The sequence below is a fragment of the Ylistrum balloti genome, unplaced genomic scaffold (assembly GCF_031769215.1).
Source record: "Ylistrum balloti isolate Yb309-2 unplaced genomic scaffold, AGI_CSIRO_Ybal_v1 Utg369898, whole genome shotgun sequence".
NCBI lineage: Eukaryota > Metazoa > Mollusca > Bivalvia > Pectinida > Pectinidae > Ylistrum > Ylistrum balloti.
The window spans coordinates 487,034-500,319 of NW_026782027.1; the positions used below are offsets into that span (position 1 = coordinate 487,034).

Below are 13,286 nucleotides of genomic sequence, written 5' to 3' on the forward strand. Positions count from 1 at the left end.
TCACCAAGACAAAGTATATCAATCTTGTCGGGATATTCTTTGAGAGCTTCTAAACAAACGATATCAACGTTCCTTAAGCGTTTTCTGCTAGTTTCTAACTAACAAACCGTGAATGATATCGATGCTGTCGAGCATACGATGTTAGCTCCTAGCTAATAAATGTAAAACAGCAACGTCGGGCGTCCTTACCCTGAATAAATACTAAGAACACACACTGACTTACTTGACTTGACATTTCATTTACAGAGTTGGAAAATACTGCCTTGTATTTATTTATATCTTTAGTCAATTGAAAAGATTTCATCTACATTATATCTTAACCAGATGTAATTTCAGAAAATATCATCGTTGTATTGTTTTCAAATGTCCTCGTCCCTGGTTGGTACCGCTTTGTACGCTGACGTATAGTGTCTATCACGGTATATCAAGATAGTGAAGATGACCATTACGATAACCAATAGGGTAAGTAAACTCGCCAGAAACAGCAATGTCACTCTGTTATCATCTGTACAAATAAAACCAAATACTCCATCACGTTATATTTATTCTTAACCAAATTTTTATACATCACGTAACAAGATGAGGTCATTTCAATTGTGATAATATCGTCTTTGTAGTCCTTAAAAAATGAAAAGTATTGTGTTAAGCTCGTTATGGATTCGTTAATGTAATGTTATAGCATGGTGATGACCACATTCATATTTACATCGTGTCGTTAAAATAATTTAGAAAATGCATGAGTGAAGATGATAAAGCATGACTCACTTATCCAATAAATGTCGTTTCTAATGTTGCATTCTTCTTTTATGTCTTTTGGTGTGTTCCTTGTCAGAATACTGATAAAGGTTTTAAATGGACAGTTAACAACACACCCTGTAACAGGAAAGAATATTTAATAACATCAGACAGACTTTTAACAAATAAGGCATATTATAGATGGAGGTGATCCATCTCAAAATAAAATTGTCTACAGTCGGGGATAAATCTATTCTCAGTTCGTAACGTGACGTTAAGCTTTCGTCATGAATGAAAATAAAATCAGAACAATGGTATTAATAGATACAAGCTTCAGAAGAGTTTTCATTACGTAAAATTTCGGACGATATAACGCCATCTTTGTGAATGCTGATTTTGGTTGAAGTACATGTACAGACATGGAATGTTTAATAATGAAAAAATAATTTTAAAAGTTCTATTTTTCAATGCTGTACAACTACATTTTTACTTACAATTTCATTTTAACATAGAAATAACGGAAACAACTGTTTATGTCTGTTCTGCAGGGACCCTGAACGCACGATCAGATAGCAAATAGGTTAAATGCATATCACTAAAAAAACAATTTCACATCATTTATCCTAACACAAGAAAAGTTTGTTATCAAAGAGATGAATGTTAACACTCGTCTTCATCAAAGTGGTACTGCTTAGTAACAATTCTCGTCAATACATGCGCTGCGACAGAAGCTTGTGGTATTTCTATGTTCGGATTTTTTCAATGAAATAATTCATTTCGAAATTTTCAGGGTCTTTAAAACACTTCGATGTCTGTATATGGTTCCAAACAAGAATCACACTTAAAGGTCTACCGATGATCGGAAACTATCGTTAGCTTAGTCAGCAGGTATTCTTAAAATAAATTCAACATGGAAGTTTTTTACTTGAATTGTCAGCTTAAACCCCAATCACATTCAAGACCTTGGCAACGCTGAAGTCGTTTCCATGTTTAACGAATTTTACCACCGTGACCTTTAATATGAGTAAAGGCTAATTCTTTTTCACAGCCTTTGTTGGATTTCAATCGAGGAGTCTATTAACCAAATATTAGATAATAGACATACTTGGTTAATCAGATGAAGTCGTCTGAGGGTTTGGTGTGATTAATGTTTAATGTCTATCAACAGCCATGGTAATTAAAAATGTTATTTTCTTGATTTTTTCTTAAGGACAGCATCTACATCCGTGCGACTATCCCTCTTAATAACAGTTTTTAGCTTCATCCATTCCATAACTCTCCACTTTTTGTTAATCAGAAGACGTCGTTTGAATGTTTTAACTTTTGTGGCCGCTGTAATTATTTATAACAAATTTCGGCCAAGTAACCTTCCATCCCAATATAATTACTCTTGGTCTTTTTGTTGTAAAAATAGTCGTAAGGGAAACGTTTGCGCCAGACAATCAAAATAACACGATTCGTGAGAAATGAGACCTGCTAGGTAATTAGTAATATTTTCACAATTACACTTTTGCATCATTGAATATAATGTCACGTTGAGTATTTCATTCCAAGAGATGTAGATATCTTATCCTTGCATAATCCTTCCATCCTCCCAACTACTTATTCAAAGATTTTCAATTTTAATTTGAGAAATTTAAGTAATTGAAAAATATTATATATCATATTGGCGTGCTTAATGCTAGTTAGTTTCCCTATTGGTTCCAATGTATACCTTGTTCTCATTTGAGAATGTAACATAACTTACATAGATTTACCAGTTACATTGGTGAAAGGGGTGGGGATGGGGGCATGAGTTGTTGCCGATGAAGCAGAAGGCATTTACTCTTCCAGAACATACCTGGTTCTTCTAATTTTTTCAAAAGACTCCTGTAAATCTTACCTCTGTTGATGCCCATACTTCATTGAATATGAGTTTGGGTTATTATTATGTTGACATGTTGGTATTTTGTTCTTTTTTATTCTTATATTCAGTAAACAGTTATTATACTATAAAACATTTAACAGTTACTTTAATCTGTAATGGTCAACAAAATGAATACCTGGGATTGGTAGAGATATTGTTCGATTGCTGTCCGTCTCATTTCTGTATATAACCTTGACAAATATTGTTTCATTCACGCCACTTTTCCACAGCTCCAACAATACACACGAGGAATAGCTTGGATTTCTGTTATTAAACACATTCAATACCCGCAATAAAGCTATCAATGTTGTATCGTGCTAAAATGCAAGAAAAAATTAATCTGAAGTACACATATAAGTGGCATTGACAATAATGCTTAAAATCATGATAGGGGGCAATACATGCATGTAGTTATAATGTAGTTCAAATATTCCTTATAGAGTTTATTTTTCTACCAAGTCTACCAGTATTGAGGGCCCAAATCGAGAAATGTGGAGGTGTTCCAAACTCAAAATACGATGTACTTAATAAATATTGATATTGCATATTCTGAAGCGTACCATTATTTAAAAGTTTATTCCTATTTTTTATAGTTAACTTCCTTATTTTCCGTTTTTGAAAATCAATATCTCAATTCAAAAACTTACCCCAGAGTACAAGTAGACTGTTGTACTCGATTCATTATTCAAATTCCTCTTCATGTTGTCAATTATCTCCATCAGTAATGGACCTAGAGGTACATTTTGTACATAACCATACAGAAAAAAGAATACAATCAACGGTAACAGTAATCAGAGTATTTAGTCATTCGTATTTTAAAAGCAGATCACAAATAAATCAAAAACAGTAACGAACATGAATGAATATCTGAAATAATTGTGATAATGTAACTGTTCGCCAATACTGTACGATATATACGAATAAGAGAATTTCCCGGAAAAAACACAAACAAATAAACAAATGGTCATTAAAACACACAAACAAACTAAACGGGAAAAGGCAAATACTAAAAATCTTAAATGGGCATATTATCACACAATATCTAAATGGTACGTCATAGTCTATTATATAGACCAACATCCTTCAGATAACCTAGAATTTTACAAATCTCAACAATTTCAAAAAGGGTCTTTAAATGTTACGATAAAAATTTTCTCGGGTAGACAGAAAGTCAATGCAGTCCAATAAAAAATGTATAACGGTGAATGGCTCATCACATCCTATGCACAGAGGTTATATTCGCCTTTCAACATATATGGATGTGTAGGCATATATGGCCCATCCGAAGAGGGCAAGGACAACTTCGTCTAGGTGGTTGTCTCGAGAGCATGGAGGCCATTCACCGATGATAGGTTTTACGGAGTGGAATTTATAATCGGTATGTTGATTCCATTCCGCTGTTAAAAATTGTTTGATAAATGGTTTAAAATCAGTAAAATGAAGGTTAAAAACAACAGGTGATAGCGATGAAGCTTCCTTTTTGTTGCCTGATATTCCCATGTGCCCATCAAAAAACAATACGAAAGTTTGAGGCAAGTTCATGATATAGTATTAATGTATTACGAATGAAAATATTTTCGATATTTCTATTGCTAAGACTTTGTAGTACAGAAGAGAGTATTGATAGATACGAGCTCTCATGACATTGTTTGAATATCTTTAAGAGCGAGGTAGATAACTCGCGCTTCCGCCGATAATATTGAGCTTTGTTCGGTAGTGGGCATCCATAGACTTCGTCTTTTTTAACCATGAGCTTATCATTATTTTTAGAACCATCAGTATATAAATTTAGAAATGTTTTATATTTTTACTGCAATTTTCAGAAGTATGGACGAAAGGTGCAACTGTCAGTGTCTGGTTTAACCATTTCATGAAGTGAAAATTTAACTTCTGAGGAACATTAGAATTGATCCATAGAAGAATTGTCTAAATATAGATGGTGAGGTGCACAAGCCCGATTATTCAACACATTTTATAATTCCTCTTATGTGATATGTTCAAAAACACATCATGTGCATTTTGTGAACTGTATCATTACATAATAAGCTTGTTGTCAGTATAATATGACCAATCAATAAATCCTTGTGTTCTTTGCCTTCCCCCCCACCCCTCTAAAAAAGAAAAAAACATCAATCATCAGAAACAAGTTGCAATTTTAGAATGCATTAGAAGAGTCATTTTTTTGTACTTCAGATATGCATGTGTTTATTTTTTATATAGGGTATCATTTTGTCATCATATCTAAATAAATCGTGAACAGCAACATCTAAATGAGTTATGTGTAATTTATGATCATAGAGTATTTAAAAATCGTTGGTTTGGCGTTATGTTGTTAAACAACCAATCTCTTGATATGCTTATTTCAAGACGATCTCCCTATGTTGAATGCGCGTATTTTCTAGAGCTGCGATATGTTTGTGTGAGCCTATTTGTGATAGCGACAAACAGATATGGACTTCAACGTGGTATCACTGACAAACCCAACAGCAGAAAACCCCATTTATTATGCAGGATATTGTATATCGTCGCATTAGAAGTGTAAAGTGGTGTCAGTCGTACTTTATCCTACAAATATTGTTTAAAAGCCTGCGGCACAGAGGCCGACATTTTAGTGCTATTTCACTAAAAAAATACAGCCGAAGGCCCTCAGCGAGACTCACCACGTCACATTATAATAACAACACGCAAAACAGTCGTTACACTACCACGATGCTCCCAGATAACCAGCCAGTAGTACGTGTTACTGCTTCCTGATGTTATGATAAATAGTTTTAAGAATCGGCTGCTCGTGTTTAAATATGAATAAGTTGATATTAAATTCTACAAGTCATATATAGAAATTCTGATGTTCCGTCAGTTGATAAGAAACACAATTAATTGCTTAACTGAAACAAGAAATGACACCACTTAAACAAGAACGACACTATCTGAGAATTTCCTTGTACGATGTAACATGAAAAAAGGTATCTATCTGGTAGTAAAAGATATATTTGTGCCTCGGAATACGTTGATAACGTCACGTTAACTTACCTCCCTTCAATTTTGCGAGTTCTGGTGTCGGAAGATAATATGTGGCAAAAACATCACGGATGGATTTAACCACATCTAAAGGTAAGATGGACGCCCATTCAGGTAAACTGAAGTTGTGGATGTACTATAACAAAAAAAAATTAAAAAAAAAAAAAAACGCATATAAATCAACTGTGTAATATTTCTCATCACAAAATGTTGTCACGTGGTTCTGTTCTAAGTGTAATTATGATGATTCAAACCAGGAATATCATTTCAGTACTAAACACATAAGGTTGTCCAATATTTTCCTTTAAAGTTTTAATTATTGAAATGATACATACACCTTATTCAAAACTTACAATGGTCCCGAGTTGAATTATCAGGACAATACAGGTGTGCGAGTTATATACATATTTTTTTCAATGCCTTTAAAAACTATGCTGCTCACCTGACAGAATAAACTGTCTGTTATGCTGTTCCACGATTCTATTGGAAGTCCCGAAATGTTCACAATATTTTCAATCAGATCCTGAAACAAACGAATTTATATTTCAACAAACCTTCTATTTAAAATTTAACAGTCGTCAGATTGATGATAATTTGGTTTGGTTTACATTGTTATACGTACGATCGATAGCTATAAGTTGTAACAAATCTAATCTTGAAATCATTTAATGAAAAATGATATTTACATTTTATGTATCATTATGAAACACTTGAAGACTTTATAAAGTTGTTGGTTCATTTGCTGCAGCTTCATGAAATCCATGGTTTTCTCGAGATTTGATATTATTATTATTATTACAATCTAAACGGCCCATTACAGTTATTGATTGCAAATATATTGGCGATCACGCGTCTTGATGACAGTCAGAAATCAACACTATTTTTAAATAGAAAAGAATGCGGATGTGGATAGGTTTTTTGTCACAGATGACGGATTTAACAATTTTTGTGGGATTAAGTTAAGTGCTCCAATATTCCTCCTACTTTTGGTACGCCTATGTTCATTCAATGCAAAACATTTTACAATTAAAGAAATTGCGTTTCTTTATCCTTTCTTTTCATAATATTAAATCGATATAAAGATACCAAATTTGTTAAGTTAATTAAATGCACTACCATTCATTTTAATGTGTTTTGGGTCGATGCAGATTCTCAAAAAAAAAAAAAAAAAAAAAATCTTTTGATCCTTTGACACTTCTGACGTAAGTATTATTGACGAAGTCCTACAACGCTGAAATATTTCGCTCTCTAATGTGATTTTAGTATGTATTATTTACCATACGTAGTGGAGTTTACATATGTATAATTCCAGTTATATATTGCAGATATATGTAAATACAAAATTTATGGTAGCGGAGTTGATAGGTACCTGGTGTTTTGCCATGAAAATGGCCTTTGTCTTATTTCCATTATACTCTGTTAGCAGTTTATCAAATTTTGGACAGTCAGCCTGCATGCTAATTATCTGAAAAAGAAATGATTTTTTTTTTTCGTTCAGCATGTGTTTGTTAGATAGCATCTGTTCTACATTGTTACATATCAAATCGTCGTTGATCGGATTTGGCTGAGACGTTGAACTTGAAACCAATATTTAACGGCAAGTCTTGATGTCACATAACATTAGATATATAGGTATGTTTTTAAATTCACCAATATTGATTATATTCATATGATATTATATTGTCAAGATCCATCACCCTTAAAGTTAAATTATTACTGTTAAAATGACCCGAAAATCACATATGTAGTAGCATAATGATATGGTTAAATACGGTATTCCTAAAAACATTGGGGAAATGAAAGCTAATACGCAAGTACGTGTCAGTTCACAGCTGTTGCTAGATACTATTGATAAACAAATACATACGAATGTTAGCGAAAGTTTATGTGACTTTTAATGTCCAATGTTGTGTGTCATGAGTATTGTTACATGGATCATAAAGCATTACCATTGCAGAAACGTCAAGGGGACAATTTAAGATAAAAATATTTTATACAAATCTCGCTCAGCTCCATGTTTTACATTCAAGCGAAGTAGAACATAAATTTTAAACACATTTTATAATTCTCGGGTATCAAAGTAAAAATATGCTTCAAACAATATTTTAACTAGCTTAAAGATGGACAGATATTTTCATATATGGAGAATGAAAAGTATTGATCGTTGACAGTTTACACCTGTTAAGACTAGGTAAAAAGTTTGTATTTAGCAGACAACACTTACAAAGTCCTCATGTCGAGGTTTTGTATGAACTGGAATTGGCTGCCAGTTAAGGTCTGGATTCCAACGCTGATCAGTCCCATCAGGAGGATAAATGGCGCTGAGGACACAGTAGGCACTCATTAGGGCACGGTCGTAGTCAGAGCTTGTTATAGTGATCTGCGAAAACAACTCAAAGTGTTAACAATATTGCAACTATGCATTAGTTTCCCTTACTAGCGAATACGCATATTCGATATCACGGTTGATTCACTCGGCGTCCTGTTAAGATCACCTTACTTTAAAATTACAAAATTTACTGAATTATAGGCAATTGTACCAATGAATCTACATATATACCTCCAGAATTCAATTACGGCCAAAACTTTCGACTTTTCCCAAGGCAATTACCAAGATTTTTTTCACAATTTTGTATCATATAATATTTTGTTTCCGCAAAACACTCACCTCAGAATGATTATATTTTGAACTTAAAAGTACGCCATAGCCATATCTACTTTTCAAGAATTTTCCGAGGTTGTATTCCTGAAGCATTCCTTCCTACAATATGGAATTCTATGATGATTATTTCGAAAATTGATACGCTTCGCCATATGATGGTAAAACAATCAGTTTCCCATGTATACATGTTTATCTTGTACATACTGTATAAATTGGATGTAGCAGAGGGTATTCAAACAAAACTAATAAAAAATGTGTATGATACTCCTATTCACAAGTGTCGTTATCAGCTATAATTTGTGTATATAATACGATTGGTATCATCCCTGCTGTATGCTAAGAATATTCGCAACACCTCGCTTACCTGAGTCAGTTGACCCAATCCCTGTTTCCAGAAGTCTCTGTGTTTATCATTCGGGAAACTCCTTATGGGACTTCTATCCCCATGGCGGAATACCTATAGTTAAAATAACACCTGGTCTTATTTTCCTTGTACTTTTTCAGGGATCTCCGTATAAATCGTTCTTTTGTTCCTATTTCGCTCAAGGTTTATGGAATCGAGTTTGAATTATGATTATTTTGCCGAGTTTTATTTTCTGGATGCTATTTATTAGATTGGTTAAATATTTTGTGTACCAAAGTTATATTTTCTATCACTTGGTTCAGATTTTTAAAGCATAACTAAATTTACAAAGCAGAAAGATATGTCTTTCTTTATAATACAATAGTTAAGGTTTCAAGGATCCAAATAAAGACATTTCAAAATTCATGAATTTAATGGTGTATTTCTCGCCTGAATGGTATGCATGCATGTGTGTTGTTTTGTAATTTCTTTTAAATACGCAATTCAGATTCAGCATTTTCTGTCAGATTATAGATCTATGAATCGTCCTTGTAAAGACCAGATTGTCATAAGAAGACAATTTGTTGAAATACAGCCCCCCATCGAATGTGAAAGTATTTGCAAAGAATGAACTGAAAGAAAACCTATGCCTAAAATAATTATTCAAGTGACTAAGTATAGGGGATAAATTCTTGACAAACTTTTTATTATGAAAATTTGATAAAAATGACCCACATTGATGTATATGACCCAGCTTTAATTAATTGAACCCATATCTGAAGTAAAATTCTAGTAACTGGTAGTGTAGGAGACAAAAGCCGAAAAGGTAGAAAGATGAACGGACACAACACAAAACTAAAGATCCTTGTATTAATTATGTACCTAATGCAGACAGTTAAAATCATGCTTCTTTGACCATTTCAAACACTTATTACTTTTTCGCCAGTCTGAAATGATGAGTTGTATGAGGTGTTTACTTACCGCTTGGACCAATATCAAACTATCTTTACCATTAGCAACCGCTGTCACAAACATACACATGAGACCAATATAACCTATTGTTGGATACATGTCCGCAATGTCGGAAATCCCACGCTTGATTATAGCACTGACCTTTGTCACCTTCTGGTCATTAACAACATCCGGCCACGTGTAGCACAAACTTGTTTTTAACTTACGTTCGGAACAGGAAATTATATGTGTAACATAAAGTTCGACGTACAGCGAACCATAAACATAAAGCGGCTGATGCATAGGCTACACACAATAACGAAATGAAGGTATAACGCAGTGCACTACGCTTTTTTACACTATAAAAGTACATGTAAGGACTGGTTTGGTGTTCAGCTGATAATTCGGATAATGAAAAATGAGATAAATAAGTAGATGATAATGCAATAAAGAAAGTGAAAGAATGAGCAATAAGTTACCGTTTTACTGTAACAAAGCAGCTCCTGTAAGCATTGTCTTTGAAAAGATGGTAAGCATGGTTAAAGGTAAAATATTTTGCTACTGAAACGGAAATGTAGTATTTTCTAATACTTATTAATCAACCTGAAACATCAATAAATCATTTACGTATTCTTGTTATGTATACATTGTTACAAAAGCATGAATCGATGACGTAACTATGTTTACAGTGCGAGAGTTTCCATAGGCGGGTTGACGAGAGTTGCATATGCATATCCCAAATCTTACGTTTTGACATTCTGGTATGAAATAGAGTTTAAAATGTACCATACTTTCGCATATTTATATTTAAACTATAAATAGTAACGCCGAAAGTTAGACGGTTTCCTATTCGCGAGCCCATCGACTCTTATCTATAAAAACAGTTTTAACAGGACTATGGGAGTAGGTTTCCCTAGAGCAGTGTTACGTATCTTTAACAACAGTTTGTTGTGTAGTTGAATTTAGAGCATATTATTAGCATCCATAATGCATTTCCACGAGATCTGAAACAAATTTCAGAGGATTGATAATCACGTGTTGTAACAGCTGTTGTCTTGGGGGCGTGTACAAATAACATAAAACAAACCCTATTATTTCGAGTAAATTAACATCGATCTCGATGGTTAAAATATGCAGTTTTACACTTTATATTGAAATGGAAACAATTGTGTTATCAAAACACAAAATTAATCCAACAATCTGAATTCCGAGTCCATAAATAATTTCAACAATAAATTTTCAAAATACCTTATTTTTTATGCAAATTTTGCTGTAGGCAACAAAACAAATGAATAATATTCAAATGGACAGTACTTCTTGAATGATTTAAATAATGCTATCTGCGGTTACATATGTTTGGTACACTGTTTCACATTTTTGTCTTGTAGAAATTGCGGAATTCAATAGCGATATTAATGTTGCCATATCCCTGTCACATCTCTTTATACAAAGTGCATGTGCACGCACTACGTCAATATGATACCGGAACAATAAGTATGGATTATATTGGTGTCGACGAGACCTATACCGGGCAGGAAATGGTGCAATTAAGGCACAGAGGAAACGTTATTGTATTTTAAAGTTAAGTAATAACTGAAAAGCAACATTAATGATGATACATTGGAGTTGCCTCCCATTAAACGTGTGGCTGTTCATCAAATTAAATGCTTGAAAATATTAGCTCCGGCTCATCACTTTGAATTTGCAGCACGCCATTAAGGTATCGAAGGTTACATAAATAATTGTTCCTAAGTTTCCGTTGAATATCTTGTTCCTAAATTGTTGCATCAAATGTAGTTAATTTCCTTAGTTTTACGAAAAAAGCAAATCTTACGAGAAAAAAAGGTTTAATTCAAAGTCAATCGTCGTTGTTTCAATGAATAACTTCTGAAATTGATATTTTCCTCGGCTCTGGTGAGCGTTTGGTGGAGACAGATTACTCTGGGGATATGTTCTTGAGACGGTCAAAGAATTTCATCAATATTAAATCGGAGACCTCTACAATTCCATTGGATTATTGTAACCATTATTACTAACATACACAGAGATAAATGTGGGACCATTGATTATTAGCTCGACTGCTTGTTTAACCTAAGGTGTTTTTACAGCTTAAATAGAGATCGTGGAGGATTTGGAAGTAGCTACCTTGTACTCCATATCCTCGAGAGAGCCGAATTTGTTAAAGGTGTGAACTCAGACCCTTTTTTCCTTCTATCTGATAAAATTTGAATTTTCATCTTGGGCTGATTTTTTTTAAGTGATGGGAGCTGGTTTTGATGGGGATTGTGGGTTTTGATGATGTTTTGATGGTGATTGTGGCGGTCGCAATGACTTTGATGAAGAAGGCTTAGATGCAGCATCCGAAGGCAAGAAATATAGTCGCACTCCATGTCAGTCTGTGTACCTTCATCACATGTCTGTGTAGCAGCATCAAGGGTCTCCATGGTCGTAATACCAACCTTTGCACGACTGGCATAGGATGGACCCGATACACAGGTTTTTCAACAATCTGCCTTGCCTCTGGAAAAGTAATGTTGTTTGTGTACTTGACGCGAAGGATCTCTTTTTCCTTGCGTCGAGCAGAGCAATCTATGGAATATGCTGGATGCCTTCCACCAAGGTTCGCGTAGTAAGCCTTACCATCACATGCACCATCTGCTGACCCATCGTCTTGACCCGCAACTCCACATTTACCACAAACTTTCTGGGTTTGTTTACAGTTATCAGAATGATGACCAAATCTTTGGCAATGGAAGCATCGAAGTGGATTTAGGATGTATACATCGCCAACACTTTTGAAGCCAACCTTTACATGTTTTGGTAAAATTGGAGTGTTAAAAGTGAGCACGAAAGTGTTGGTGTCATCGCGTTTCACGCTGATCTGTTTAAAACGGTGACCTTCTGTTCTTTTTCTTTGAAGTAACTAAGGATGTTTTCTTCGCTCTCTCCCTGAATAGATGGACACCGCATAACACCCTTTGATGAGTTCAGAGAGGAAAGAGAGACAACCTGTAGCGCTATATCAAAAAAACTTTGTCATTCCTATGAGGGTCTTGGCCTGTTCCTGGCGGATAACTCCACAAGGAGTTCACCAGACCGCAGTGTTTTAACACTCTTTGGAGTACCGCATGTTGATAGGATTTTTTTTCTATGACAGATGGTGAAACGGATGACATTTGTTTATCCTTTTTCAATGATCGTATTACGATGAACTGGTTGAAATTATGGTCATCTTCTGAGTCTGATGATGAAGGTAAAGGTCGTTTATTTTGGTTTTTAGTGCCCATAGTTAGGTATTTAGGTTTTAATTACCCGTGCTCCTCACCACCCACCTCGGGGCCCAATGAGGGGACACTACTAACGGTACGGATCTCCGATACACGAGTGCCAAGGATACAAATAGTATACTCGAAAGAATAGAACTCTCTCGATTGACCTTTAAGCCACCGGCTGCTGGAATACAACTGTAAAAGAAAAACTAAAAAATAGATGGGTATACGGTTGAGTGAAATCAAAAGGAAAAACCTTAACACTTAGGACATATAGTTGACCTAGGGCTTGGCATGACCAGCCGATTGATCACTGAGGACCACAATGATCACCCGTCTTACTGAGATAGAGGCCAAAGCGATGTATTGGGGGAAGGCCATGCGAGATTGCTTGAGAATAAA

General features: G+C 34.5%; 1 protein-coding gene across 1 annotated transcript; it reads right to left on the reverse strand.

Moving 5' to 3' along the window:
* Positions 1 to 359: 359 nt before the first annotated feature.
* Positions 360 to 12,902, reverse strand: LOC132546614 (testicular acid phosphatase homolog). Its single transcript, XM_060210337.1, has 13 exons — positions 12,741 to 12,902; positions 12,020 to 12,496; positions 9,646 to 9,921; positions 8,686 to 8,778; positions 8,328 to 8,420; positions 7,884 to 8,039; positions 7,029 to 7,124; positions 6,102 to 6,182; positions 5,672 to 5,795; positions 3,289 to 3,371; positions 2,778 to 2,958; positions 766 to 873; positions 360 to 505 (listed from the first exon to the last, which is right to left on the reverse strand). Exons 1-13 carry the CDS (start codon positions 12,900 to 12,902, stop codon positions 360 to 362), a joined length of 2,076 nt encoding a protein of 691 aa, XP_060066320.1.
* Between the last annotated feature and the right edge of the window lie 384 nt (positions 12,903 to 13,286).